Source organism: Oncorhynchus mykiss, chromosome 7 (assembly GCF_013265735.2).
Source record: "Oncorhynchus mykiss isolate Arlee chromosome 7, USDA_OmykA_1.1, whole genome shotgun sequence".
Classification (NCBI taxonomy): domain Eukaryota; kingdom Metazoa; phylum Chordata; class Actinopteri; order Salmoniformes; family Salmonidae; genus Oncorhynchus; species Oncorhynchus mykiss.
The window spans coordinates 76267417-76295118 of NC_048571.1; the positions used below are offsets into that span (position 1 = coordinate 76267417).

General features: G+C 43.8%; 2 protein-coding genes and 1 non-coding gene across 4 annotated transcripts in view; all 3 read right to left on the reverse strand.

The window, feature by feature from the left end:
* Positions 1-233: 233 nt before the first annotated feature.
* LOC110528506 (solute carrier family 41 member 3) lies at positions 234-12084 on the reverse strand. Its single transcript, XM_036984086.1, has 10 exons — positions 10524-12084; positions 8768-8875; positions 8500-8571; positions 7481-7625; positions 7039-7185; positions 6058-6202; positions 5641-5720; positions 3696-3830; positions 2884-3032; positions 234-1479 (listed from the first exon to the last, which is right to left on the reverse strand). The coding sequence occupies exons 1-10, from the start codon at positions 10716-10718 to the stop codon at positions 1306-1308; spliced, it is 1350 nt and encodes a 449-aa protein (XP_036839981.1). The 5' UTR covers positions 10719-12084; the 3' UTR covers positions 234-1305.
* Positions 12085-15832: 3748 nt separating this feature from the next.
* LOC110528507 (cytosolic 10-formyltetrahydrofolate dehydrogenase) overlaps positions 15833-27702 on the reverse strand; it is a 44811-nt gene continuing 32941 nt past the window's right edge. For both annotated transcript variants that reach the window (XM_036984087.1, XM_036984088.1), the window contains exons 13-23: positions 27320-27470; positions 26105-26175; positions 25903-26008; positions 24993-25080; positions 24653-24746; positions 22949-23048; positions 22715-22813; positions 20826-20991; positions 20482-20587; positions 20126-20325; positions 15833-18168 (exon numbers count right to left, since the gene is read on the reverse strand). In XM_036984087.1, coding sequence (XP_036839982.1) covers positions 18113-18168; positions 20126-20325; positions 20482-20587; positions 20826-20991; positions 22715-22813; positions 22949-23048; positions 24653-24746; positions 24993-25080; positions 25903-26008; positions 26105-26175; positions 27320-27470 — 1237 coding nt within the window. In that variant the 3' untranslated portion in view covers positions 15833-18112. The remainder of the gene's footprint in view (positions 18169-20125; positions 20326-20481; positions 20588-20825; positions 20992-22714; positions 22814-22948; positions 23049-24652; positions 24747-24992; positions 25081-25902; positions 26009-26104; positions 26176-27319; positions 27471-27702) is intronic.
* LOC118965404 lies at positions 19718-19772 on the reverse strand. Its single transcript, XR_005052730.1, has one exon. It is a non-coding gene; the product is annotated as a U7 small nuclear RNA (small nuclear RNA).

Consider the following 27702-nt stretch of genomic DNA (forward strand, 5'->3'; position numbering starts at 1 on the left):
TTAATCTGGATACCTGCCATGTTCTCTGACACAATGTCAACACGGCACTTCTACAGTATGTGCTCCACAGCCAAGAGACACGAACCTTGACCCCGACACGGTTCTATCCCTACAGCACGGGCATCGCTTTATGAAATCTGTGGTTTTGGTAATGTTTTACCGTGTGTGTGTGAGAAATAACTGTTGGGGTGATCAGCACAGGTATTTATGCCCCCCCCCCCCCCGTAGCAGAAGATCGGCCTGGGTACCGTGGTGTTGAAATGCAGGGTTGTCACAAGGACGTGTTTGAATGTTGCTGGTGGTGAGGTCACATTTTATTGATCTGTTTTGTAAAATCACATGACATGCATTGATTCTACTGTAAGATATGTGGGGTCATAAAATGGAAGACAGGCATTGTATGTGAATGGTTTTACTCCAACAATGGAACACATTGATACAAATTGGGTTACTAAAATAAGAGCAAGTGAGCAAGTGCTCTCTAGGTACAATCAGACTATTGTTAACACAGTAACATACATACTAAGTCAACATGTACAATTGAAAACATGATTCTAACTGTTGAAATCTTTGGTGAAAGTTATATTGTTTGTGTCATTGCAGAGCATCAAAGATGCTGTTTTTAAAAGTATATATTAATTGACTTAAAAGGCCCCACATGACTCCCGTAGTTTGTACAGTAATGGTTTGGAGGCACAAATGAAAGTAGCAGTGGTCGATCATTGAAATTGTGACACATGGATTAATCCCATGTCCTCTATTGGTTTATAGTGTGTTTATCCCGTGAGTGCATTAGTACATTTATTGTGACTAAACTCACAAGTGAACCATTTTTGAGAATGAAGATAAATGTATAGACAGTCAGCAAACAAACAAGCGCAGACAATATTATTGCTTTAGTACAGTGCATTTACCATTTTACCATTAAAGCGTTTAAAGCGTTCACATCTCAACAGGTAGCTTCTATGTGGTAACTGGGCGCTGAAAGACTGTCGAGCTACAGTATACAGGTACTCCCTTAGCAGCATTCATTTCTTAAGCCCTGTTGATACCTGGTTCTAACATGACGCCTTTTCCCTGATCTTTTCCACATTCTGATTGTGTAGACTTTTAAAAGACGCATTGTGATCAGATCTTATAAGTGTAAATGGACAAGATCAGGACGAAGGACGCATGTTAATGGCAGGCATAAACAGGGCTGCTGTGGAGCCAAGAGACCGTATGTGAAGTCAAGCTTGGTGGTTGTCGGAGGCCTGTGAAACTACAGTGTGTAGGCCACGTTGTTATATCTTAATTTCAGTCGCACTAGACATGGTGGGCTGGTATAGATTGAATGGCCCTGAAGCTCAGGGCCAGGAAGCCGGTCCCCAACAGATCCCCCAGAGCCGTGAGGTACGGGATAGAGTAGTTATCCGGGTCCAGCCCCCTCCGCCACATCCAGCGCACCATCAGGTCAGCCAGGTACAGCAGTATCACAACCTGTGAATCAGTTGACAGCACGATGAGTAACCCACTAGTGCAGGTAACTGAGGGAAGTTGGACTGTGCAGAAGCTGTAATACAATGTCCCTTTCACCCTGGGAAAGATGTATAGGCCATGTTCAATAGCTTCTCTGTTATACTGTCTAGTAACATCCCATTATTATGTAGATTACTGGCAACCCACACTGTATGTGAACAAGTAAAAAGAAGTTGAGGTCATGTGAACAATCAACATTAAGGGCAAAAACGCGTACATGGTTCACACTGTCTGTATACATTTATTTTTGAAGTATCTAAAAAGTTGCTAATGACACCACAGGTCATATCAACTCTGAAAAATATGTTTAATCTGGTAAGTAGCAGGACTAAAACACTGGGCTGGTGTTCTACAGATGTATCAGCATTTTCATCTACGTGTGGTTTGAATTGCAGCGCCAGAGTTTGGCAAGAGGGCTGAAAACAGTAAATATTTTATTAACATTTCTACTAAGACCGTTGTTTATATCGGCAATGGCTCTCGTAGTGTAAAACTATGATTTACTCGACCCAAACCCTCAATGTGTGAGATCCAAACAAAAGAGAGGCGTAGTATTAAAAGGAACATCTGTCCTTGAAATGGACATAGACTATCCGGAAGGCCAAAGTTAGTTACTTTAAGGAGCAGTTTTCTCTCTGTGGGTCTAACCCCAAGAAGTTCTGGAAAACGGTTAAAGACCTGGAGAATAAACCTTCCTCCTCACAGCTGCCCACGTCTCTTAAAGTTGATGTTGTGGTTGTTATTGATGTGGTGGTGGTTTAATGACCACCTCATTAAGTCAGGATTCCTATTTGACTCAGCCATGCCTCCTTGCCCGTCCAACATTTCCTCATCTTCCACCCCTTCTAATGCGACTATCCCCGATGCTTCTTCCTCTTTTACCCCTGCCCTGACACAAAGTTTCTCCCTGCAGGCAGTCACTAAGTCCGAGGTGCTAGAGGAGCTCCTGAAACTTGACCCCAAAAAACTATCTGGGTCAGATGGTTTATACCCTTTTTTCTTTAAGGTTGCTGCCCCTGTCATCGCCAAGCATATCTCTGACCTTTTAACCTGTCTCTCCTTTCTATGGAGGTTCCCACTGCTTGGAAGGCAGCCACAGTTCGTCCTTTATTTAAAGGGGGAGATCAAGCTGATCCTAACTGTTATAGGCCTAGTTTCCGCTCAGGTTATGGATGTGTCACTGCAACCTTAAAGGTCCTCAATGATGTCACCATTGCCCTTAATTCTAAGCAAATCTGTGCTGCTATAAAATTCCCCAGGGGCCAAATTCCGTCTTCACCAAGGTCACAACTTTTTTTTAAATTCATTTTTCACCATATGTCACCTTTTAAAGTAGGAGTGGTACATATCAGTTTGACCTCTGACCTGTAGCAGGGCCGCACACAGGTAGAGGCAGACAAAGGCAGGCGTGAGGGCGCCATGGCCGCCATTCAGTAAGTGGATGGTGTAGAGGAAAAGCAGGTGACCCGGAACTACCAGGAAGACTAGAACCCTCGCTGACTTGGAGTTGACCCCTGTTGATGTAAACAGGAGACTTAGAGGACATCTTAAAAGTAAGCAGAAAATAAGCTAAACTTAAAAAAGCCTTTTAATGTCTAGGAGGAAGTGTACAAGAGCGGGCTGGGTACTGACGACTGTTATGGGTTAGTAATATTGTGTGTAGATGTGTGCAGTGTTCATTTGACCCCTCTGCTTCTTTTGTGTTTCTTTTAAGTTTGTTTGACTGGTTAGCTGAGGAGCTGAAGGTCAGGTAGGGGTTAGGCCAGTGTTGTGAAGCACAGGCAAGGGTCAGGACAGTGTTGTGAAGGTCAAGCAAGGACAGTGTTGTGGTTTGAAAGTCAGGCAAGGGCATGGTTGTGAGCTGAAGGTCAGACAAGGGTCAGGGCAGTGTTGTAAGCTGAAAATCTGGGAAGGGCAGTGTTGTGAGCTGAAGGTCAGGCATGGGTTAGGGAAGTGTTGTGAGCTGAAGGTCAGGCAGGGGTCAGGGCAGTGTTGTGAACTGAAGGTCAGGCAGGGGGAGTGTTGTGAGCTAAAAGTCAGGCAGGGGTCAGGGAAGTGTTGTGAGCTGAAGGTCAGGCAGGGGTCAGGGCAGTGTTGTGTTGTGAGCTGAAGTTGAGGCAAGGGCAGTGTTGTGTCATCCTGTGTGTTTGAAGTTGAAGTGTGTTTTGACTGCTGACCTGAGGAGCAGAAGGTCAGGCAGGGCCCAGGCCAGTGTTGTGTCATCGGGAAGGGCAGGGTCCCTGGCATACTCCAGTAGTGTAGGTAGGTGGAGATGCGGCTGGCCTGGATGGCTACCAGGTTACCTCCCACACCTGGGTGAAGGGAAGGAGCCGAACAGTCGTTGAAATACCAGTAGGCATTTTTATAATCGTATTTTGTTGAATTTGTCTGTTGGTCCTTTGTAGCTCAGTTGGTAGAGCATGGTGCTTCTAACACCAGGATACTAGGTTTGATTCCTGGGACCACCCATATGCAAAATCTAAACACACATGACTTGTAAGTCACTTTAGATAAAAGTGTCTGCTATATGGAATATTATAATTTGTTATTTACATATTTAGGCTTGAGCTTTAGTAAATTATAGGTATTTTCAAGGTTATGATGAAGCGTCTTCAAGGTAATTTTAGTTGATTTTGTTTTTCTGGAACTCTTTCTAGTTAATTATGTAGGGATAATTCTGATGTGAATGTAATGGCATATCTTTAAAGTGAGTTTGTGCGCAGAGATTGCATGATCTTGTGTCCATTGGAGGTAAGGAGGATGGAGGGAGAGATGTGGAGAAAGACAGAAAGATTGATAGGCAGAAAGAAAGAAGGAAGAAGATAGAACAAGATTGGGATGCAAAGGGAGAAAGGTAAGAAAAGAATAAACAAGAACGGAGAAAAAAAGAGAGTGCGTAAGAGAGAGAAAAAAACACTGAATGGCAATGCAAATGTACTTCCTGTCTTGAAATGCCGATTAATGCGAAAAGCTTTGCTAGCGCTAGCTGAGGCTGGCAAAGATATAGAGGAAATCCTCTGAAGCAGACAGTACATAGTTGTCATTCTAAAGAGGTTTATGTAAACCTTATTGTTAGTCTTCTCCAGCGATGGTGGCTAGCCGTGGGCAACAAACATTGCCATGCTAGTCTTAGGCTGTGTTTACACAGGCAGCCCAATTCTGATCTTTTTTTCACCAATTGGTCTTTTGACCAATCAGATGAGCTCTGAAAAAAATATGCTGTGAAAAGGTCTGCTGTAATTGGTCAAAAGACCAATGAGTGGAAAAAATATCAGAATTGGGATACTTATTCAGTTGCACAACTGAATGCATTCACGTGTCTTCCGCATTTAAGCCAACCCCTCTGGATCAGACGTGTGGTGGGGGCTACCTTAATTGATGTCATCAGCCCCTAGGAAGCAGTTGTTGCGGGTTAATTACCTTACTCAAGGGCAGAACGGCAGATTATTTTCACTTTGGCAGCTCAGGGATTCAAACCAGCAACCTTTCAGTTACTGGCCCAACGCCCTTAATCGCTAGGCTACCTGCTGCCCTTAAAACATTAAACTTTAAAATGACATTGTTTACAATAGCGCAGTGGCTTCATGTAATTGGTCACACAAGTTATAGTAATTTACTGTCATACTTCAAAGACTGTCTAAATGTAACAGGACAAGAACCACGCCTGTCTATTATTTTGTCAAACATGCCATCTATCTTTCCACCAAGACAACCAGATGTTGTCTTCTAAGGAAAGGAGTACCAGATTTTAAATTTAAGCTTACATCATATGTTATAGTAGTGGACAGGCTAGGGATGAGTGGAACTTAATGCTCTTTTCAGAACCACTTGAGACCAATAAAGCTATGGCTTCTCGACTCGTACCCATGTCCAAATGAGATGTCATGGCGATTTTACAAGATACATATTTAGCAATGGTAAGCAGCATTGCAAATGGGGTAAACCTGTTTCTAGTTTTTCCCATGCAGCTGTTTCTTAGATGGCTCCTTGAGGATATTTGTTAGGAGGAAGTAAGAGCTCTTCAACATTTAAATAATATTGAGACGAAATTTAAATCTGAGCATTGAATTACACACACATGCCCCACTCTTTGATCTGAGGAGTTAGGTTCGGTCCACTCACCGTTGATTACGGGAGTGAACACCGCCATGCCCTCAAAGTTCGGGTCGCTCACCGTCTTATCCAGTATCAGGCCCCCAATACTGTGGTTTACAAGGATACAATGGGACACAAACGTCACATAACATGTTCATAGCTGTAGATTGTCTACGGGGCAAGTGATAAGTTCCACTCTGTGTCCTCCATCTGCACTGATCTGAAAGGAGAGGATAGGTGAAAGTGATCTGGTGCATTTATGCCTACTGAGCAGTAGCTGTCACCTGTCCAGTTCTGTCAAATCAGTTTGGATAAAGGTGACAAAAGGCCTTCAAGTTGCGATCGTAACTGCAAGTGAATATACAGCATGTTTGTTTCTTCGAAATCTAGTTGAACGCTCATGGATTGAACATTGATAGAATGCTGATAGCCCCAGGCATTTACCTGCTGATGGACATGGCCATGATGACGGGCTGCCACCCAGACCTCAGCACCTCTCTGACTGGAGGAGATTGCCGGGCAATGACCACCCACAGCGGAATGAGAACCAGGAAAAAGCCACACACCAGAGCAGGCAGGTACCACATCTCTGGAAGACAAGAAAGGTTGTGTGTGTGTGTGTGTGTGTGTGTGTGTGTGCGTGCGTGTGTGTTAAGCAGACTTGAAATAACTAGTCGTGAAAGAAACTGTGCTGCCCTCTACCGAAGACACAATTGAAGTACCGAATATTAATTTTCTTTCGAGAGATTTGAGGATATTTCATTTGGAAACTAATAAGAGATGTTTTATTGACTACAAAGATCAATATATATATATTTTTTTATGCCTGGAAAGGAAAATAAATGTGAAATGAAATAATGGTGAAGTTATGTAAGATATCTTGTTGGGGCTCATAGTCTTTTCCAGTTGGAAATAATGAGAGATCAGTTTCAAACCAACACATTCTACTAAATACTTTGAACATTTGAAAGAACTGGCCTACTGTCTGATTCTTTACCCTTCTCGTCAAAGAGTGGGAGTGAACAAGTGTCCATTTCAGAGGAAGTGCAGGGAATCAGAACCCAGGCATAATGGAAATGTCTCCACCAAGGCTTTGCTCAATATTGCATCCAGCCCTAGGAATCATCAATATGGGCCTAGTCAGTGATAGGGGTTAAGGTTCAGAAAACATTGGGCCTATTAGATGTCAAACATCCTTTCTTACTTTTATATATATATTTTTGACTGGACAGAAAGTCAGGGGGACAGACAATGAAAAAGCAACGACAGGTAGGATGGGGGCAAACAGTGGGTGTGCCGAGGCTCGAAAGCCATCGCCGAGGCTCGAACGCCATTGCCGGGGGAGCACGTGTGGTCTGGGAGTCGAGTGTTACCGCTCGACCAGACACCGGCACATACCACTTATTCTGCTGTGAGTGATCTGACCTTTAAACCGGAAGAGGAAGCTGCTGACCCCAGCCAGCAGAGAGAGGGTGATGAGGTCACCCAGGCTGGCAGCGATGGGCGTGGCCACGTTGTCAGGGTTGATGCCCACCTTCCTTGAGCCAATGATCACTCCCACCATCACCAGGCCTACCGACACAGAGAGCGGACTTTAGATCTAGAATCATCTAGTTGGGAATACATTTGTTGGATAAAAACCCTATTGTCAAAATCAAAACTCAGGAATACATAATAATTGCCAAAATACCCAAATATAAAACATTATTCTTTGAAATGCCCACTGAGATTGCCATCTTAATTGTGTACTCTGATTTAGCTATGAAACACTAACTTAATTAACATCTGAACGATGGAAGTGACACTACCTAACACTATCACTGGCTAGTGGCATGACAGCTATTGTGGTTTTGTCAGGTTGACTTGCCCAATGACAGGGCAGCTACAAAGGCTGTGGTGATGCTGCTGGCACATAAAACAGCAGCCTGCAGCAGGTCTACACGACCCCTGGTCATCGCGCCCAAACCCACTGCAGCTACCGCAGCCAGGAAACCCACCACTGTGGCCTGGACCTGTGGAGGGAGAGAGAGAGAGAATAGGAGCGGTAGGGAGGGGAGGGGGAGCAGAGAGAGAGGGAGAGGGGAGCAGAGAGAGAGGGGAGGGGAGCAGATAGAGAGGGAGAGGGGAGCAGAAAGAGAGGGAGAGGGGAGCAGAGAGAGAGGGAGAGGGGAGCAGAGAGAGAGAGAATAGGAGCGGTGGGGAGAGAGAGGGAGAGGGGAGCAGAGAGAGAGGGAGAGGGGAGCAGAGAGAGAGGGAGAGGGGAGCAGAAAGAGAGGGAGAGGGGAGCAGAGAGAGAGGGAGAGGGGAGCAGAGAGAGAGAGAATAGGAGCGGTGGGGAGAGAGAGGGAGAGGGGAGCAGAGAGAGAGGGAGAGGGGAGCAGAGAGAGAGAGAGGGGAGCAGAAAGAGAGGGAGAGGGGAGCAGAGAGAGAGGGAGAGGGGAGCAGAGAGAGAGGGAGAGGGGAGCAGAGAGAGGGAGGGAGGGAGGGAGAACAGAAGATGCAGCAAGGGAAGAGAGAGAGAGAGAAAGAGCCGGGAGGGAAAGGGAGAGAGAGTGGAAAAGGAGCAAGGGAAGAGAACGGAGAGCAGGAGAGGCAGGGAGCAAAGGGGAGAAAGAATGAACAGAAGAGGCAGCAAGGGAAGAGGAGAGGGGGGCAGGAAATAAAGGAGGGAGATGTAGGGGGATAGAGGGAGGGAGGGAGAATGAGGCATAACACTGAGACATGTCATTGCCTTGATACAGTGAACCCTCTTGTGCCCTCTGTTGGATTCACAAATAAACATACTTTATAGTAACATGTGGTTGACATTACAGGCTAGCCAAAGTGACAGCACTGGATTGATAAAATGCCACTGGCTGTGTTAGCTGAAGGAGAGGTCAATGTCACCTGAATGAGAGCCAGGTTGCTACACACTATCCTCCACTGCTGCTTTGGATCATCCAGCTGCCCAGTATTCGCCTGATAGGGACATAGACCATTTATAAAGGAACGGGAGAAATATTTAACATTTTAAATGGTGTGCGTGTGAGTTTGTATGTAAAATCTAGATTTAGTTTTACATTCAAACATGTTGTGGCAGCGTTGAGTGTGTGTATGTGTGTGTCAGCAGTGTCTGTCCGTGTGTGTGCGCGTGTGTGTGTGTGTGTACACTTACTGCTGTAGACAGTCTGGATGCCAGTGTCATCTCCAGGTTGCCTTTCAGTCCCACCAGGGCTGGCACCAAGATAAACACCTCTGTGATCTCCTTAAACACTTCCCAATGCTGAAACATACACAATGACCTCTTTAAACATGTCCCAGTTCTAAAACATGAATAATGTTCTCCCTAAACAGTTCCCAGTGCTGAAACATACACAATGATCTCCTCAAGCACCTCCCAGTGCTGAAACATAACAATCCCTCCCGACACTGCCAGCCGGGTTGCCAAATATACAGGACTCATGCTTTAGCCAACTGCTTGGTCGTTGTCATGCCAAAACAAAAAGGATTTGGATCAAACACAAACAGATGTGGAAACCAGAATAATTCACTGTAACAGGAAAACACTATTACCGCTATTATATAATTTCTTTATTCAGATTAAAACCATAATATGTTGCTGTTTTCATCCCATTATAATCTAATAACAATAATCTGAACATGTTAAGTATTAGTGACACTAAAATTACAGTCTTGCTGTAACTTAGTGGCATACAATAACTCTTGTTGATTACTGGTGAACATTTGTTTCTTTCTTCACGTTTTCATTTCCAATTGAAAAGGAACTAAATCCCTGAGCTTTCAAGGCTGACTTCAGTCAAAGTCACAACCCAACCCACCAACCTATTCCATTATTCAGGGAGTCAGTCACGTCATGCGTCTGCTGGGATCTTTCCAGAAGGTGAACCAGGGAAAGAGCTATTTTGCTGCTCTATACTTATTTGCCTATATGTCATTTGTGCTACTCTACTATCTATACACAATGCCTATCTGCATGTTTTATAGAATGCACTTTGAAGGGCAAGGTACTGGCCTCATCAGTCAAGTGGGTCATCCATCCTCAAAATGTACCACGGAGTATTGCCACAAGTTAGCCTGAGTCAAATCAAATCAAATCAAATTTTATTTGTCACATACACATGGTTAGCAGATGTTAGTGCGAGTGTAGCGAAATGCTTGTGTGTAGCGAAATGCGAAGTCCCAGTTCTGTTTGCGCTGTCGTGCCAACTCCTATTGATAATGACATAGGAGTTTGCAAGACAGCACAAGCAGATCTGGGACTCGGGCTAAGCTTCAAGTGCATGATCTTTTCGATATTGACACACATTTTCAAATGGCTGCATCACTCTTGTGTCGTGGATGCTTTCTAGCTGTCATTTATAGCCACTGTCAGGGGTCTTCTGACTGCTCTTTGAAACAGCTTTGAAGTCCCCAGATAGATTTGCTGCTATCCTCCTGTCGTCTGTTTATCAGTCTCTTCTATATTTTCCATACCATGCATGTCAAAGCACCTCCTACATTTTAAATTGGCCTCTTTATCATTTCATGCTACATTTCCCACAGTTCTCAATGCTTTCTTGATAGTTTCTTCCTACACTTTTCATAGCAAACAGCTTGGCTCCTCTCGTGACACAAGTGTCACGTTGCCGGAGATGACTCAATAGTGGCTGCGTCCCAAATGGCAACCATGTCCCTATATAGTGCACTACTTTCGACCAGAGTCCCTGGTCAAAAGTAGTGCACTATAAAGGGGATCGCTGATACAAAGCAATCTGCCAACGTAGACACCTAAACCTCTGTGGCAGCTCATCTATCTCACCTGTTTTTTTCTTAGATTGAAGGGGATTTACTCAACACATCACAGCATGCCCAGATAAATACAACACACACACAAACAAACACATACACACACACTCAAAGTTAGCCCATACTTGAACCAAGTCCATGACTATGCCTGCCGCCACCATGCCCAGGCCGGCCACCAGGTAGGGCAGTAGGATCTGAGCCAAGATGAGCCAGGCACTCTCAGGCAGATAGCCATGTGGGGAGCGGGTCAGCTTACAGGTGAAGCCCCTCAGCTTCTTCCCCTGGTAGCACAGCTCTAGCTCTAAATGGGTGACCACCATGGTCTCCGCAGGTCGCAGTTACCCCATCTGGAAAGTCCCCAGTAGGGGTTAAGGGAGTGACAGCTGCCCTTTTTCACACCAATCTCCACCACTAATGTCTTCTCTGTGGTATGGTCTCCTCTTTGATAGTTTAGTTTAGTGAATGGGGAGATTCCTTCCAGTCGACAGCAGAAAATCGGCAAACGCTCTTCAACCGATCCACTGGGCTCGACGTATTTCAGGGACTTTAGAATGACAGTTTGTTTGTCCTTCTGAATGAGAATGACATTAGAATGACAGCTTGTCCTTCCATCTTTAGTCAACGTTGCTAAGATAACACAACCAAGAAAGAATGCCAATGGTGGAGAAGGCTGAAGAACGACAGACTGCCTTTGACCTTTGGGATGGAGGTCACATACACACGCAGATATGGGTCCTCCAGATAGGGGTGTCTGCCAGGACTCTTCTGACACCCGCCGCTGACAGACAGACACAAACACTCACACACACAGTCCTCACGCTTCGCTCTTCAGTAGGCGAGCTGCCGAGGAGCTCCGCTGGAAGCAGCCGGTGCATTTGCCGCCGCGGGGCCTGAAAAACGTCCACGTCCTCTGCGACAAGGACAACCAGAAGGCTGCTAACTTTTTCTCTGCCCTCCCCAGCCGCTGCTCGTGGTGCCTCTGCTCGTCCCACTGCCCTGTGTGAGCAGCCTGGCTGGCCTGGAGTCCCTTTCTCATGTTGGGCTGGAGAGAAGTGACGTGGGGCGCTGGTTGGTGAGTCGCAGATGAAAAACGAGGTGATAATAGATGACGGTCCGTGGTTCTAAGGCTCGGAAGGCGAAGGACTGCAGGGTGACATTGAGTGGGGATGATGAGGTGTGAGTCCCGAGGCGAAGCATTAAGAGTACCTGTCCAGTCGCTGGCAGGGGTTTCCTCTCCTCTGGGAAGCAAACAAATTGGGTCGTGATGGTATTTCTGTGCAAGTGGGAGAGAAGGAGGGGGTGCTGCTGTCGTCTGTGCGAGCAGGGCTATCAGACTGAAAAGGGTGGGAGGGAAGGAGGGGGTGCTGCTGTCGTCTGTGCGAGCAGGGCTATCAGACTGAAACGGGTGGGAGGGAAGGAGGGGGTGCCCGCTGTCGTCTGTGTGAGCAGGGCTATCAGACTGAAATGGGGTCTCTATCTCTCTCTTTCTATCCCTCTCTCTCCTTTGCTCTTTCTATTTTCTTTCTTTCTACCTTTCCCTCTGTCTCATGATAACTCCATCTTGTTCCTCTCTCTCCTCTCTTTTCTTCCTCGTTGCTCCATCCTCAGTGCCAGCATGTGTTGTACCTGTCACCAACATGTGGCATTAGCCTGGTCCCCTCTAAAGGACATCTGTTCTCTTTTCTGACTGTCTCCCCTCCATTTGCGTAACATCTTCTGAGTTTATGGGGTTTTGGCTCTTTCTACCTGTTAGTATTATTAGCCAGTCTCTCACCCCCTGTCTTTTTCTCTATTTATCCCCCTTCTCACTTCAATTCAGATTGAAACACTACATTGACTAGAGAGACATTTAGTAAATATTTGCCAAACACTGGAAGTGACGTAAATATCAATAGCTTCTTAATCCTTCATGACCATGACCGACATTTGAGACCTGCATGCTGTTATCCAGAGAGGAGAGAAGGAACCGAATTCAGCTCTTTATCCCTCCTTGTCCTATAGCCTCCCCACCCCCCCACACACGCACGCACGCACTGAAAGTGACTCAGCTGAGGTGTCCCTGAGACGTGGCGTGGACAATCTGTTGCCTCCTGCTCCGCCACTGACACCTTGTTGGAATTTAGAAGCCTCGTTTATACCTGGTTCTAACTTGCGTCCTTTGTCCTGATCTTGTACACATTTTGATTGTCTAGACCTGTCTAAAAATGTGGACACAATCAAAAGACACATTGCGATCAGATCATCCTGCCCCCCTCCGGAGGTAGTCAGACACGCATTGTGTCTGGATATCTTACAAGTGTAGACAGATCTGGACAGAGAAACCATTTAAATCATCATCATTATTCTGCCCTCTAAAATCATTGATAGATGGCACTATTGACTGATTGCATCAACAAGTGTCTTACAGTAAATACATCTGACATTGAATGAATAGCTGTGAACACATTTGCATAAAGGAAGGAACCAGGAAGTCTGGTCACAATGCAGACACAGTGGATGGATAACAGACACAGTGGATGGATAACAGACACAGTTTAATACCATGAGTAGCAGTGGAGGCTGCTGAGAAGAGGACGGCTCATAATAATGGCTGGAAAGGAGCTAATGGAATGGCATCAAACACATGGAACCCATGTGCCATTCTATTTATTCCACTCTAGCCATTACCAAGAGCCTGTACTCCACAATTAATGTGCCACCAACCTTCAGTGATGAGTAGACACATTTCTGGAAATGTGGGCACAATCAGAATGTAGACAAGATCAGGACATGTTAGCTCCAGGTATAAACGGAGCTAAACTGTAAACTCAGGACTATGGGACACATTTATAATTGAGAGATTATTTGTTGCTTATACCCACAAGATAATGGCAATACAAATATAATTACTTAATTAATCATTATATTTACATGATAAAGCCTGCTCTGATTTTCCAATTGTTGACCTGAAATGTCAAAATTCCTACCACTTTAGGATCTATGGCCCTGTCCACACAGGTTGTACAACTAATGTACAGCGCATTTGACACAATGGTTTGGTACAACTTCCATTTTTGTGATACATCTATGTGCAGACAAGCTTTCAGTTGTATACACACAACCATTGTGCAGTCCCCACATTATTTTTGTGAAGAAAAACGATCAAAACCACTGTCAAATGTGCGATACAACAGTTGTACAACTTGCGTGTGAACCTATTATGGTTGTGTGTTTACAACTGAAAGCCCGTTTGCCTATTTGAGCCATATAATCCTCAGTGTGTGTGCAGTGAAAACAAAGTTTAGTGAAACTTACAAGCTATACATGTAGTAGTCCACACTGACATATTGATAGCAATGGCCTTTCGGGTTTGTTGTTATATGGCAAGTCTATGGGACTCAATATGACAGGCTTGACAACCCATTACACACCTTGAGTTGGATCCAGGATTACATAATGAAATCCAAGGAAAGACTGTCTAGCACTTGCTATGCAGAGCTTGTCTTTAGACCGAGGTTTTTGTAGATGTGGTTGAATTTTTTTATTAGGAACTGTACAGATCGACACGAATGTGATGCATTTGTGTATGTTATACCTTCTCTGTCGGACTGGTCCGTCAAAAGTTTAATGCTTTGACATATGTAAACTCTTCATTAAGATGGACAACAATACTGAGTAAAAACACAGATAGCCTGTTTGTCATTTCCAACCTGAAAAGGACTGGGCAAAGGGCAGTTCGGGCAAATGCCCAGTGGGCCAGTCCATCTTTAGGCCGGTGGGCCAGTCTTATGAGGGGGAAAAAAGGGAGAGAAGTGTAACTGTCCACACTAATAGGCCTCTGTCATCCCGTTATGCCAAGACCGACATGTTCCTAGTGGAGGCGTGCCATTGAGGTCCCTGTGACCCCCCACAATGTCCCAGCTTCTCTCTGAGCTGCGACATTTTAACGTGGATCTTCCGCGATACGGATTGAATGCAGACCAGTGTCATGACGTTGCCCTCTTTGGGTACAGCAAGCCCCATCCCCCTCTCCCTGCCTCTTGCACACAGGCTGCTGTGGTCAGAGAGAGGTCGTAATTTCCAGGAAGATCCTGCCTCATGGCCACACAGTATAGAGACAGAGTGAAGTTTCATAGAGAACAAAGGAATTTCTTCTACCTCACAGAACTTGAGGTCCGAGCAACGTTTACTTTCCGGAGAAGGTATAAAAGATCGGTGAAGAATCCAGCTACGAACTGGTCCGGTTGGTACAATTGGTGAAACTCATGAGAGACGGTGTGGCCACATTACCATAACGCTGTTTATATAATAGCCTCAGATATGAGGTTTACATCTAATTGTTGTATAAGATGAATGAGTGAGGATGATACAGTTTGTAAAATTCTGTAATATGATTTTGGACTGTTTAATGAAGAAAATTCCAATTCCCTTTTGAGTTTAACTAAATCAGAGGACCGCCCATGAGCCCAGTTAGGGTCGGGCATCCTGGGACAGGCCCTTTTCTGCAATTCCGAATAAAACCCCAATCTTGAGAATTCCTCAACAGACCATGTTTTTCTCCATTACGAAAGGACAAAGGTTACAGACCATGTTTTCTCTCAATCACGAGAGGACAAAGGTTGCAGACCATTGCTGAATCTTTTAACCATACCACATGGTTAAACTCTTAGACTATCGATACCGACAGAATAAGAACAAGTCTTTGATATTAATTACTAGTCTGCAGCTAGGAATTCAGTATCATTGAACACGAAGAACGACAACCACCGAAACATCCATTCTACAACAACATGAATGAATGTCACTCTGAACTATCCCTTCTTACCACAGCAGAGAGAGAGCGAGAGCGAGAGAGAGAGAGAGAGAGAGAGAGAGAGAGAGAGAGAGAGAGAGAGAGAGAGAGAGAGAGAGAGAGAGAGAGAGAGAGAGAGAGAGAGGACGGAAACTCTCCAACAGAAACTAACTTTTCAACAGCGATCAAGACGACACACTGAGCGTAAATATATATATTGATTGCAATTGTTCCCGAATGAGTGAGCGTTCATGTGCAAAGGATTAGCATTTCAATTGCTATAATTATCAACTCTGTAGTGACTTCTCAGTCGACCCCCTATATAACATTTGTACAACAAGCCGCCATGCCGGTTTAGCCCACTAGGGCACATTCCCCTATCATTTCTTGTAATCATATTTACTTTGTGTGTTTGTTTGTGCATTTCTGTGAATTACTTAGTTAGAAAATAAATGATTTAAGACAATTGATGTATGGATGACTCATAGTGAAGACTGGGTTCGTGCAGATAACCAACAATTTAAGACGTTTGGAATGAGACTAACGTGAGGTAAAATAAATAATTCATTAATTCGAAGACTAATTGATCAGATATAAAATATCTGAAAAGTTATGTTAGGAAATTATAACTTTGCAATCTGAATAAAGACAGGACACCAGTCATATTACTGTATAAACCTTTGTGATTTTAATGAATCAGGAAAACTAGTAAAAAGGCGCTTGTTCAAGCTCTGATATGGAGATCATCATTCATAAAGTTCCATTCAATTGTCATCCAGTATTGTCCATGAACACAACACATCTATTGTGTAGACCAGGTATTCCCAAACTGGGGTGCAATGCCGTCAGGGGTACGCCAAATAAAAATGTGATCAACATTAATAGAAATAAAAAAATAAACATTTAACTTTTTTCTCTCCACATTTTCAAACAGTCCATTTATATTTTCCAACAGGGCTATACATTTGGGTGAGCATTTTTTAATTGTCTGAGTTGCCTTGTTTCACTGCCAAAAATAAAATGAAACCATCTAGTGTTCAGCGAAATAACAACGCAATGTCAAATACAGGTAGCCTAGTCAAATAATTAACATCCAATCACATTAACCGTTAGTCTCTTGCTGGAATTCCACTAACGGTCCGTATGTAGCCAAACGTAGCTGCTGCTCATGTTGGTATCTGTACTGATGGTGCAAAAGCCATGACAGGGAGATATAGTGAAGTGGTAATACGCATGCAAGCAGTTTCTCCCGATGCCAATTGAGTACCATGCAGCATCCATCGAGAGGCTCTTACTGCCAAGGGAATGCCTGACAACTTAAAATACGTTTTGGACACTAGTGAAAATTGTTAACTTTCTTAAAGCAAGGCCCCTGAACTCTTGTGTATTTTCTGCACTATGCAATCATATGGGCAGCGACCATGTAATGCTTTTACAACATACAGAAGTGCGCTGGTTATCAAGGGGCAAAGTATTGAAAGTTTTTTTTTAAATGAGAGACGAGCTTAAACTTTTCTTTACTGACCATAATTTTCACTTGTCTGACCACTTGCATGATAATGAGTTTCTCACATGACTGGCCTATCTGGGTGATGTTTTTTTTAACTCAAGCTTACGTACAATGTCAAATGTGATATAGCGAAGCACCTGAGTGAGTTGGGTATGTAATTAAGCACATACTTTTCCGAAACGGTTGACACAACTAGATTCGTTATCCCTTTCATGCCCTGCCTCCAGTCCACTTACAGAAATCTGAATGAGAGAGCCTCATCAAAATTGCAACAAGCGGTTCGGTGAGAATTTAATTTAATCAGAAGCCACTGCCAGATTTCTGGATTGGGCTGCGCTCAGACTATCCTGCATTGGCATATTGCGCTGTTAAGACACTGATGCCCTTTGCAACCACGTACCTGTGTGAGAGTGGATTCTCAGCCCTCACTAGCATGAAACTAAATACAGGCACAGGCTGTGTGTGGAAAATGATTTAAGACAGACTTTCTTATTTCTAAGAGGGGGAAATCATTTCACATTGTATTTCTCATTAATAAAAAAATTCAATTTCATAAGTAATTGTGCAAACAGCACTAAGAAATATTAGAGGGTTAATCACATTTCAGAAAGACTGAATTACAAGTAGAATTGTTCATCAGGGCATGTGGAGGTATTAGGTTTCCTTTCTGCCTCGTCTATCATTCACATTTAGTTCAGGAATTTGCTTAGTGACATCAGTGAGTCTGATTATAAAGAGAGAATACCCACTGGGCAAAAACCGTTTGGAATCAACATTGTTTCCAAGCCATTTAAACAAATATATATAATAATGTGTTAACGTTGAATCAACAGGAAAACTGATTGGATTTTTTAACAAACTTTTAACCTAAATTGAATTTGTGTTAGTTGACAACTCAACCAAATGCAAATCAAAACTAGACGTTGAACTGACGTCTGTGCCCAGTGGGTAGCTACCACACATCTCTCTATAACTCTGGAAAAAATTAACAGACCACTGCAAAATTATCAATGTCTCTGGTTTTACAGCTTTCATGCGTCTTGGCATGCTCTGTCTCGCAGCCACTGTGAAATTTGGTGGAGGATCAGTCTGATTGAAAATCAGGGTTATTCCACCAAATATTGATTTCTGAACTCTTCCTAAGTTAAAACATTAGTATTGTGTTGTTTAAAAATGAATATTAACATTTTTCTTTGCATTATTCAAGGTCTGACAACACTGCATCTTTTTGTTATTTTGATCCTTCACATTTTCTGCAAATAAATGCTCTTAAATTACAATATTTTTTATTTGGAATTTGGGAGAAATGTTGTCAGTAGTTTATAGAATAAAACAAAAATGTTCATTTTAACCAAAAACATACCTATAAATAGTAAAACCAGAGAAATTGATCATTTTGTAGTGGTCTCTTCATTTTTTCCAGAGCTGTATATTTAGTACTCTACAGTGACAGCCTTGGTCTTCAGGTATTCGTTAAGAGCCTCTTGTCCTGTTGGAGAAAGCCAGTGATGTTGAGACAGGATATAAATGCAATTGAATTGGCATTCCTAGAAAATGCATCTTTGGACTTCTCCCATTCTAGTAATTCTACTCCCACATGAAAAAATACTATAGTATACATATTAGAGATCGACCGATTATGATTTTTCAACGCCGATACCGATTATTGGAGGACCAAAAAAGCCGATACCGATTAATCGGGCCGATTTAATTTTTTTTTATTTGTAATGATGACAATTACAACAATACTGAATGAACACTTATTTTAACTTAATATAACATATCAATAAAATCAATTTAGCCTTAATTAAATAATGAAACATGTTCAATTTGGTTTAAATAATGCAAAAACAAAGTGTTGGAGAAGAAAGTAAAAGTGCAATATGTGCTATGTAAGAAAGCTAACGTTTCAGTTCCTTGCTCAGAACATGAGAACATATGAAAGCTGGTGGTTCCTTTTAACATGAGTCTTCAATATTCTAACATGAGTCTTATATTATTTATAAGTTTTAGGTTGTAGTTATTATAGGACTATTTCCCTCTATACCATTTGTATTTCATTAACCTTTGACTATTAGATGTTCTTATAGGCACTTTAGTCTTGCCAGTGTAACAGTATAGCTTCCGTCCCTCTCCTCGCTCCTCCCTGGGCTCGAACCAGCAACACAACGACAACAGCCACCATTGAAGCAGCGTTACCCATGCAGAGCAAGGGGAACAACTACTAGAAGGCTCAGAGCGAGTGACGTTTGAAACGCTATTAGCGCGCGCTAACTAGCTAGCCATTTCACTTCGGTTACACCAGCCTCATCTCGGGAGTTGATAGGCTTAAAGTCATAAACAGCGCAATGCTTGACGCACAAGGAAGAGCTGCTGGCAAAACGCACAAAAGTGCTGTTTGAATGAATGTTTACGCGCCTGCTTCTGCCTACCACCGCTCAGTCAGATACTTAGATACTTGTATGCCCAGTCAGATTATATGCAACGCAGGACACGCTAGATAATATCTAGTAATATCATCAACCATGTGTAGTTAACTAGTGATTATGATTGATTGTTTTTTATAAGATAAGTTTAATGCTAGCTATCAAATTACCTTGGCTTACTGCAGTCGCGTAACAGTCTCCTTATGGAGTGCAACGAGAGAGAGGCAGGTCGTTATTGCGTTGGACTAGTTAACTGTAAGGTTGCAAGATTGAATCCCCCGAGCTGACAAGGTGAAAATCTGTCGTTCTGCCCCTGAACGAGGCAGTTAACACACGGTTCCTAGGCCGTCATTGAAAATAAGAATGTGTTCTTAACTGACTTGCCTAGTTAAATAAAAGGTATAAAAAATATATATAAAAAAAAAAATCGGCGCCCAAAAATACCGATTTCAGATTGTTATGAAAACTTGAAATCGTCCCTAATTAATCGGCCATTCCGATTAATCGGTCGACCTCTAATACATATTATATAGTATATACTGTAGTGTTTTTGCCAATATTACTGGAGTATTTACAACAGTGTTTTAGTTTTATTATCTTTGACATAGAAGTGGAGGCTTTCTCTTTGAGGAAACCTACTGGAGAAATACTAAAAGAGCTAATTTTCCATAACCTGTAGGTAGGTCTGAACCTTCAGAGCTTCTGCCCTATTTCTATAACTTGTAGGGAACACAATATGGTCTATACTTAGCATGTAGGTTTCTCACTTATGGGTGGCACAAATTGGGATATGGGGGAGGGGAATCAGCAGGGTATATACAAATGAAATACTGTAGTATTTACTATAGTTAAAAAAGTGTAGGGTTTTTGCTGTGTTTACTATAGTATTCTACAGTTTACTAGAGAATTATATAGTAAGTACTGTTGTATTCTATAGTAAACTGTAGTATTTTTCCATGTGGGCTTCTATGATTAATCTAACCTGTGTGGAAACAATGTCTCAGAATCAGCAAGTCTTACCCAGATCTTTGCCAAAGCCGGACTGCTTGAATCCGCCGAAGGGAGCAGCCACGTCCGTCTTGTTGTAGGTGTTGACAAAGACGGTGCCGGCGTTGAGCTTCTCGCTGACATACAGCGCCTTGCTGATGTCACGGGTGAACACTCCTGATGCCAGGCCATACTCAGTGGCATTGGCCCTCCGCAGAACCTCGTCCACATCCCTAAGAGAGAGAGAAAGGGATGAAGAGAAAGGTCGGAGGAGAGCTAGTCAGAGGTGCAATGCGCAAGATTTGAAACCCATGCCAAATCAGGTATGTAAGTGTTCTGGGGTCAGCTGAACCACACAGGGCACCCATCTGACAATGGCAAACACTGACCCGCTCTTGAACTTGGAGAGGATCATGACGGGGCCAAACGACTCCTCTATAGCAATGAACATGTGGTCCTGAACATCGGTGAAGATGGTGGGCTCAAAGAAGAATCCTGGAAAAAGGTACCACAGGGAAAGATATAGTAAACAACTTATTTACTATATTAGTCATTTTGTAGCTGATAGTCATCCCTTGAACTGAGAAATGGTAACTTCACAAATGGTCACAGTATGACATCCAAATTCCATTTCTAAACAGACTGGATTTGGAGTGACATTTGCCCCTAACTCTGCCTCACAGCTAATATTAGTCAAATCTACAGCGCTATGAACTGAAAAAAGAAGTCTAACCTGGGCGGGAGACCTGTTTGCCCCCACACACCAGAGTGGCGCCTTCCCTCACGCCTGTCTGGCAGTACTCCACCAGCTTGTCCAAGTGGGCCTTGTGGTTCTGGGGTCCGTGGTCTGTGGAGCGGTCCAGAGGATCTCCAATCTTCATCTTCTTAACCTCCTCCACCTGAGATGAGGTAGTTAGCAGATGGCTAAGTTAGCATAGCACTGTGAGATTCAAATCAAATTGTATTGGTCACATATACATATTTAGCAGATGATATTGCGGGTGTAGCGAAATGTTTGTTTTCCTAGCTCTACTGCAGTAGTATCTAACAATTCACACAAATCTACTGTAAAATTAATAAGACATATATAAATATTAGGACGAGCAATGTAGGAGTGGCATTGACTAAAATAAAGTAGAATTGAATACAGTATATACATATGAAATGAGTAACACAGTAGTAAGTAAACATTATTAAAGTGACTAGTGTTCCATTTTAAAGTGACCAGCCTCTAAGGTAAATGGTCGAGTAACTGGGTGGAGGCCGGCTAATGATGGCTATTTAACAGTCTGATGGCCTTGAGGTGTTTTTCAGTCTCTCGGTCCCAGCGTTGATGCACCTGTACTGACCTCGCCTTCTGGATGGTAGCGAGGTGAACAGACCGTGGCTTGGATGGTTGATGTCCTTGATGATCTTTTTGGCCTTCCTGTGACATCAGGTGCTGTAAGTGTCCTGGAGGGCAGGCATTGTACCCCCGGTGATGCGTTGGGCAGACCGCACCACTCTCTGGAGAGCCCAGCAGTTGCAGGCAGTCCAGTTGCCGTACCAGGCGGTGTGCATCTGTAAAAGTTTGTGAGGGTGTTAGGGGCCAAGCCAAATTTCTTCAGCCTCCTGAGGTTGAAGAGACGCTGGTGCACCTTCTTCACCACACTGTCTGTGTGGGTGGACCATTTCAGATTGTCAGTGTACGCCAAGGAACTTGAACCTTTTCACCTTCTCTCCTGTAGTCCCGTCGATGTGGATAGGGGCATGCTCTCTCTGATGCTTCCCAGAGTCCACGATCAGCTCCTTCATTTTGTTGACGTTGAGGGAGAGGCTATTTTCCTGGCACCACTCCGCCAGGGCCCTCACCTCCTCCCTGTAGGCTGTCTTGTCATTGGTAATCAGGCCTACAACTGTTGTGTTGTCTGTAAACTTGATGATTGAGTTGACTGCATGGCCATGCACGCCTCCATGGGTGAACAGGGAGTACAGGAGGGGGCTGAGCACGCACCCTTGTGGGGCCCCTGTGTTGAGAATCAGCATAATGGAGGTGTTGTTTCCTACTTTCACCACCTGGGGGCGGCCCGTCAAGAAGTCCAGGACCCAGTTGCACAGGGCGGGGCTCAGACCCAGGGCCCCGAGCTAAATGTTGAGCTTGGAGGGTACTATGGCGTTGAAGGCAGAGCTATAGTCAATGAACAGCATTCTTACATAAGTATTCCTCTTGTACAGATGGGATAGGGCAGTGTGCAGTGCGATGGCGATTGCATTGTCTGTGGACCTATTGGGGCGGTAAGCAAATTGAAGTGGGTCTAGGGTGTCAGGTAAGATAGAGGTGATATGATCCTTAACTAGCCTCTCAAATCACTTCATGATGACAGAAGTGATAAGGAAGAGGATGGCTAAGTTAGAATAGCCCTGTGTGATAAGGTAGCGAGCGGTGGCTAAGTTAGCATAGCACTGTGAGATAAGGTAGCGAGCGGGTGGCTAAGTTAGCATAGCGCTGTGAGATAAGGTAGCGAGCGGGTGGCTAAGTTAGCATAGTGCTGTGAGATAAGGTAGCGAGCGGGTGGCTAAGTTAGCATAGCGCTGTGAGATAAGGTAGCGAGTGGGTGACTAAGTTAGCATTGAGACACGTACCACTCTCTTGACATACTGGTCATGGATGTTCTCTTCCACAAAGAGTCTGCCTGCTGCAATGCAGTTCTCTCCCTTGTTGAAGAATACAGCACTCAATCCCTAAAATACACAAATAAATACAGTGAAATTGATGCCTTACAATATTCTGAAATATTCATATTTTATATTCTTTGATATACATATTTTTGTATTAATGTTTTGTAGCGACCAGCATTGAATTGAAGGCCCACTGACCATGCGGACGGCCTTGTCCATGTCACAGTCACTGAAGATGATGAGTGGAGATTTACCCCCCAGTTCTAGGGACACCTTCTTCACATTACTGACTGCACAGCTGAGATGGAGGAATACACAAACACACAAACACACACGTACTGCACTACAGTGGTCACCAACCAGTGGATCGCGATAAACTGGTTGATCTCCAAGCCATTCCTAGTTGATCACAAAACATTTCTGTTAAGGCCTTAGGCATTCCTATTTTTATGGTAGCTCCACTTTATTCAGCAGCCCTAACGCCGGGGAGGCAAAGTGTTCCCATTTTGGGAGTTTTTGATTATGCTAATTCGAGTTCAGCGGGGGCATGGACATCGACCTTTTACACCGTACCCAAACCGGCCGAACGAGTGCGTCATCGTGCACAAGTTGATTTTGCCCGCCCCACACCAGACGCGATCAAGACACGCAGGTTAAAATATCAAAACAAACTCTGAACCAATTATATTAATTTGGGGACAGGTCGAAAATTAGGTCGAAGATTAAACATTTATGGCAATTTATTTACACAAGGTCTTCTACTCCGACAATTAATCCACACATAAAACTGTCAACCGAATCATGTCTAGTCATCTCTCCTCCTTCCAGGCTTTGTCTTCTTTAACTACACCGCTAACATTAGGTGTGGCTACACCGCTAACATGCTGACTACACCGCTAACATGCTGACTACCCCGCTAACATGCTGACCACACCGCTAACATGCTGACCACACCGCTAACATGCTGACCACACCGCTAACATGCTGACTACACTGCTAACATGCTGACCACACCGCTAACATGCTGACCACACCGCTAACATGCTGACTACCCCGCTAACATGCTGATCACACCGCTAACATGCTGACCACACTGCTGACCATGTTAGCGGTGTGGTCAGCATGTTAGCGGTGTAGTCAGCATGTTAGCGGTGTGGTCAGCATGTTCGCTGGGTAGTCAGCATGTTAGCGGTGTAGTCAGCATGTTAGCGGTGTAGTCAGCATGTTAGCGGTGTGGTCAGCATGTTCGCTGGGTAGTCAGCATGTTAGCGGTGTGGTCAGCATGTTAGCGGTGTGGTCAGCATGTTCGCTGGGTAGTCAGCATGTTAGCGGTGTGGTCAGCATGTTAGCGGTGTAGTCAGCATGTTAGCGGTGTGGTCAGCATGTTCGCTGTGTGGTCAGCATGTTCGCTGGGTAGTCAGCATGTTAGCGGTGTAGTCAGCATGTTAGCAGTGTAGTCAGCATGTTCGCTGGGTAGTCAGCATGTTAGCGGTGTAGTCAGCATGTTAGCGGTGTGGTCAGCATGTTAGCGGTGTGGTCAGCATGTTAGCGGGGTGGTCAGCATGTTAGCGGTGTGGTCAGCATGTTAGCGGGGTAGTCAGCATGTTAGCGGTGCAGTCAGCATGTTAGCGGAGTAGTCAGCATGTTAGCGGTGTGGTCAGCATGTTAGCGGGGTAGTCAGCATGTTAGGGGGTTTTAAGTCACGTAAAAAATAATAATAATCTGAGCGGTAGATTGAATTTTGACTCAGAAAGTGTTTTTGACTCAGAAAAGGTTGGTGACCACTGTTGTACTACATAAACATAAACAGTATGCTATTATTGACCAAAGTCTTGGCCAACCACCGAGAGCCTAAAGTCATGACCTCTCTGGACTGAGGTTGCCACAACAGTGACCACTCACCTCTTCATGATGTGTTTCCCTATCTCAGTGGAGCCAGTAAAGCCAAGCTTCCGGACGTCCGGGTGGTCGGACAGACGCTGGCCCACCAGAGCACCTGAGAGACAGCAGAAGAAGAACCAGCACACCGTCAGCATCACAACAAAACCTTGTATCTCCTATAAGTCAACTTTTCAGTCATCTGAGAAAAAAATGGTGCACCTTCCCAGATTCTCTATTGCAGGGGGTGAGAGGACAACTGACATGCAGCCAAAAAACAGGTGTGTAAAGAAAAGATAGGAGCAACTCTTTCGATATGAACATTTGTATAAAACAACGATCAAAAACAGAAAAGCATGTTTACCTGATCCAGGGAGGATGTTGATCACTCCCTTGGGGAATCCTGCCCTCGCAGCCAATTCAGCAAACTTCATCGCTGTCAGTGGAGTCACCTAGGGACCATAGGAATATACACACAACCAAAATGATTGAACATGCTAGCTTTAGGCAATTCATATACCTCGACAAATGCAGGTATCTCAGGCATACTGTATCAAATGGATTGAAATCAGTTGTACCCCTATAAAAAGACTGCTTCTGTAACTTTTTTGAAGGACACGCTAACAATAGTCAGGAGTTGGCTAAACCCCATAGGCCAATCAATCAAATGTATTATATAAAGCTCATTTTACATTAGCAGTTGTCAAAAAGTGCTTTACAGCAACCCAGCCTAAAACCCCAAAGAGCAAGCAATGCAGAGGGAAACGCACGGTGACTAGGAAAAACTCCCTAGGAGGCTGGAATTTATGAAGAATCCTAGAGAGGAACCAGGCTCTGAGGGTTGACCAGTCTTCTGGCTGTACAGGGTACAGATTTAATAGTACATGTGGCCATATCGCTTTTGAAATCATTCAAACGGATCACGCTGACTAAATGCCCCATTGGAGAAGGGGTTGAAACCCGTGGAGGCTGCTGAGGGGAGGACGGCTCATAATAATAGCTGGAACGGAGCAAATGGAATGGCATCAAACACATGCGTTTGATGTATTTGATACCATTCCAATGATTCTGCTTCAGCCATTACCACGAGTCCATTATCCCCAATTAAGGTGCCACCAACCTCTGGTTGAAACATTTTCTGTACAGTACACAGTTTAGTGTCTGGACACCAGTGCACTGCCCCCTAGTGCACAGTACAGTACAGAACATTTTAAAATATCCCTTTGTTCCCCTCTTTAGTGGAAAAATATGAACAGGATTGTGATGCTCCTTACTTGGGCAGGTTTGAGGACCACAGTGTTACCAGCAGCCAGACAGGCAGCTGTTTTCCAGGCCAACATCATGAGAGGGTAGTTCCAGGGAATTACGATAGCACACACTCTGAGAGTTAAAATGACAAATATGCTTATTCTCAAAATCTTGTTATGACCCAAAAATTGATTAGCTATGTATTTGCATGTGGCTGGTGTATCTCACCCGATTGGTTCTTTCTTGGTGAAGGTAAGGTTGCGATTGGGTCGGGCCTGGTTGATGGGGATGGTGCAGCCCTGTAGAAGGAGACAGTCACTGATCATGAACAGAAACTTAAACATAAAATCTAAGTTTCTTGGTCGCATAGAAAGTTAAGTGGATGTTAACAATGCAGTAGAATGTCAAAAGAATAATAAAAAAATCTAGAAATATCAGAACAAATTCATATTACAATCCAAATAACACAGAAGAATAATTAGAAGCTTATAAAGTGAGTGTTATATTGCCTTATAAACATATACACTGAGTGTACAAAACATTAGGAACACCTGCTCTTTCCTTGACATAGACGGACCAGGTGAATCCATGTGAAAGCTATGATCCCTTATTGATGTCACTTGTTAAATCAGTGTAGATGAAGGCAAGGAGACAGGTTAAAGAAGGATTTTTGGTGTCAACATGGGCCATCATCCTTGTGGAACGCTTTCAACTCTTTGTAGTCTATGCCCCAACTAATTGAGGCTGTTCTGAGGGCAAAATGGGAGGGGTGCAACTCAATATTAGGAAGGTGTCCTTAATATTTTGTACACTCAATGTATATAGCACCTTATAGATGCAGTCAAAGCATTATGAAACTATAATAAAGCACTTAGGAATGACTGGCCCCTTACCTGTGGTATTCATAGTAGGTAACAAGTCTTTAATTAAAGGCCCAATGCAGTCAAAAACATGGTTTTCCAGTGTTTTATATTTATTTCCACACTATTAGGTTAGAATAATTTTGTGAAAATTATGATAATGCCGTTTTAGTGTACAAGCTGTTTCAAAAGACTGCCTGAAATTTCAGCCTGTTTTGGCGGGATGGAGGTTTGGCCTTCGATGGTGACATTGCCATGTGGTAAATTAGTTAATAGACCAATAAGAAAGAGTTTCAAACCGGTCTTCCAATAACAGCTCATTCACAGTTTTCCCTCCCCACTCAGACCACTCCCAGACAGTCCTAGCTAAATTATTGCTTGAGAAATTGCCCCTTTGTTAAGAACCTATTTTTGTTTCTTTTTGACCATTTAATAATTAAAGTACTTAATTGTTACCCAGAAACGATGTGATATTGAGATAAAAACAGCTGCATTGGCTCTTTAAAGCACCTGCTTCTTTGTTGCACAAAATGAAAAACAGTGGGCAACATGGACAATGTTGTGATATCCCCCACTCTCTCACCTGGATCTTGTCACACCAGCCAGCGAAGTAGCGGAAGGTCTGGATGGACATGCCCACATGGGTCTTCAGGGCCAGTGTGTATACGGCCCCAGAGTCCATGGACTCTATGGTGGCTAACTCCTCTTGGTGCTCCTCCATCAGGTCAGCCAGCCTGTAGGGGGCAGTGAAGGGTTAAATGGTTTCATTTAAACATCTGCTACAGCAACGCGTTAGTAATTTAACACTGGAAAATGCACCTTAACGGAAAATATTACACAAATCAAAAAGTGAAGTGTGACCTCACCCACGTCTTCAAAAAACATCTATATATTATCCTGTGTATCTTATAGACCCAGCGATACATGGTTGAATGCCTTGTATAGTTGCCTGCATTTTAATGTTTC

What these genes read in the sequence shown, in the direction of transcription:
- LOC110528506 (XM_036984086.1), bottom strand. Translation starts at nt 10,718, where the DNA reads ATGGTGGTCACCCATTTAGAGCTAGAGCTGTGCTACCAGGGGAAGAAG. An exon ending in TAGTCATGGACTTGGTTCAA is followed by an intron (nt 8,876 to 10,523) that starts GTATGGGCTAAC and finishes TGTATGTTTCAG; the next exon opens with CATTGGGAAGTGTTTAAGGA. An exon ending in TGTAGCTGCCCTGTCATTGG is followed by an intron (nt 7,186 to 7,480) that starts GCAAGTCAACCT and finishes CTGTGTCGGTAG; the next exon opens with GCCTGGTGATGGTGGGAGTG.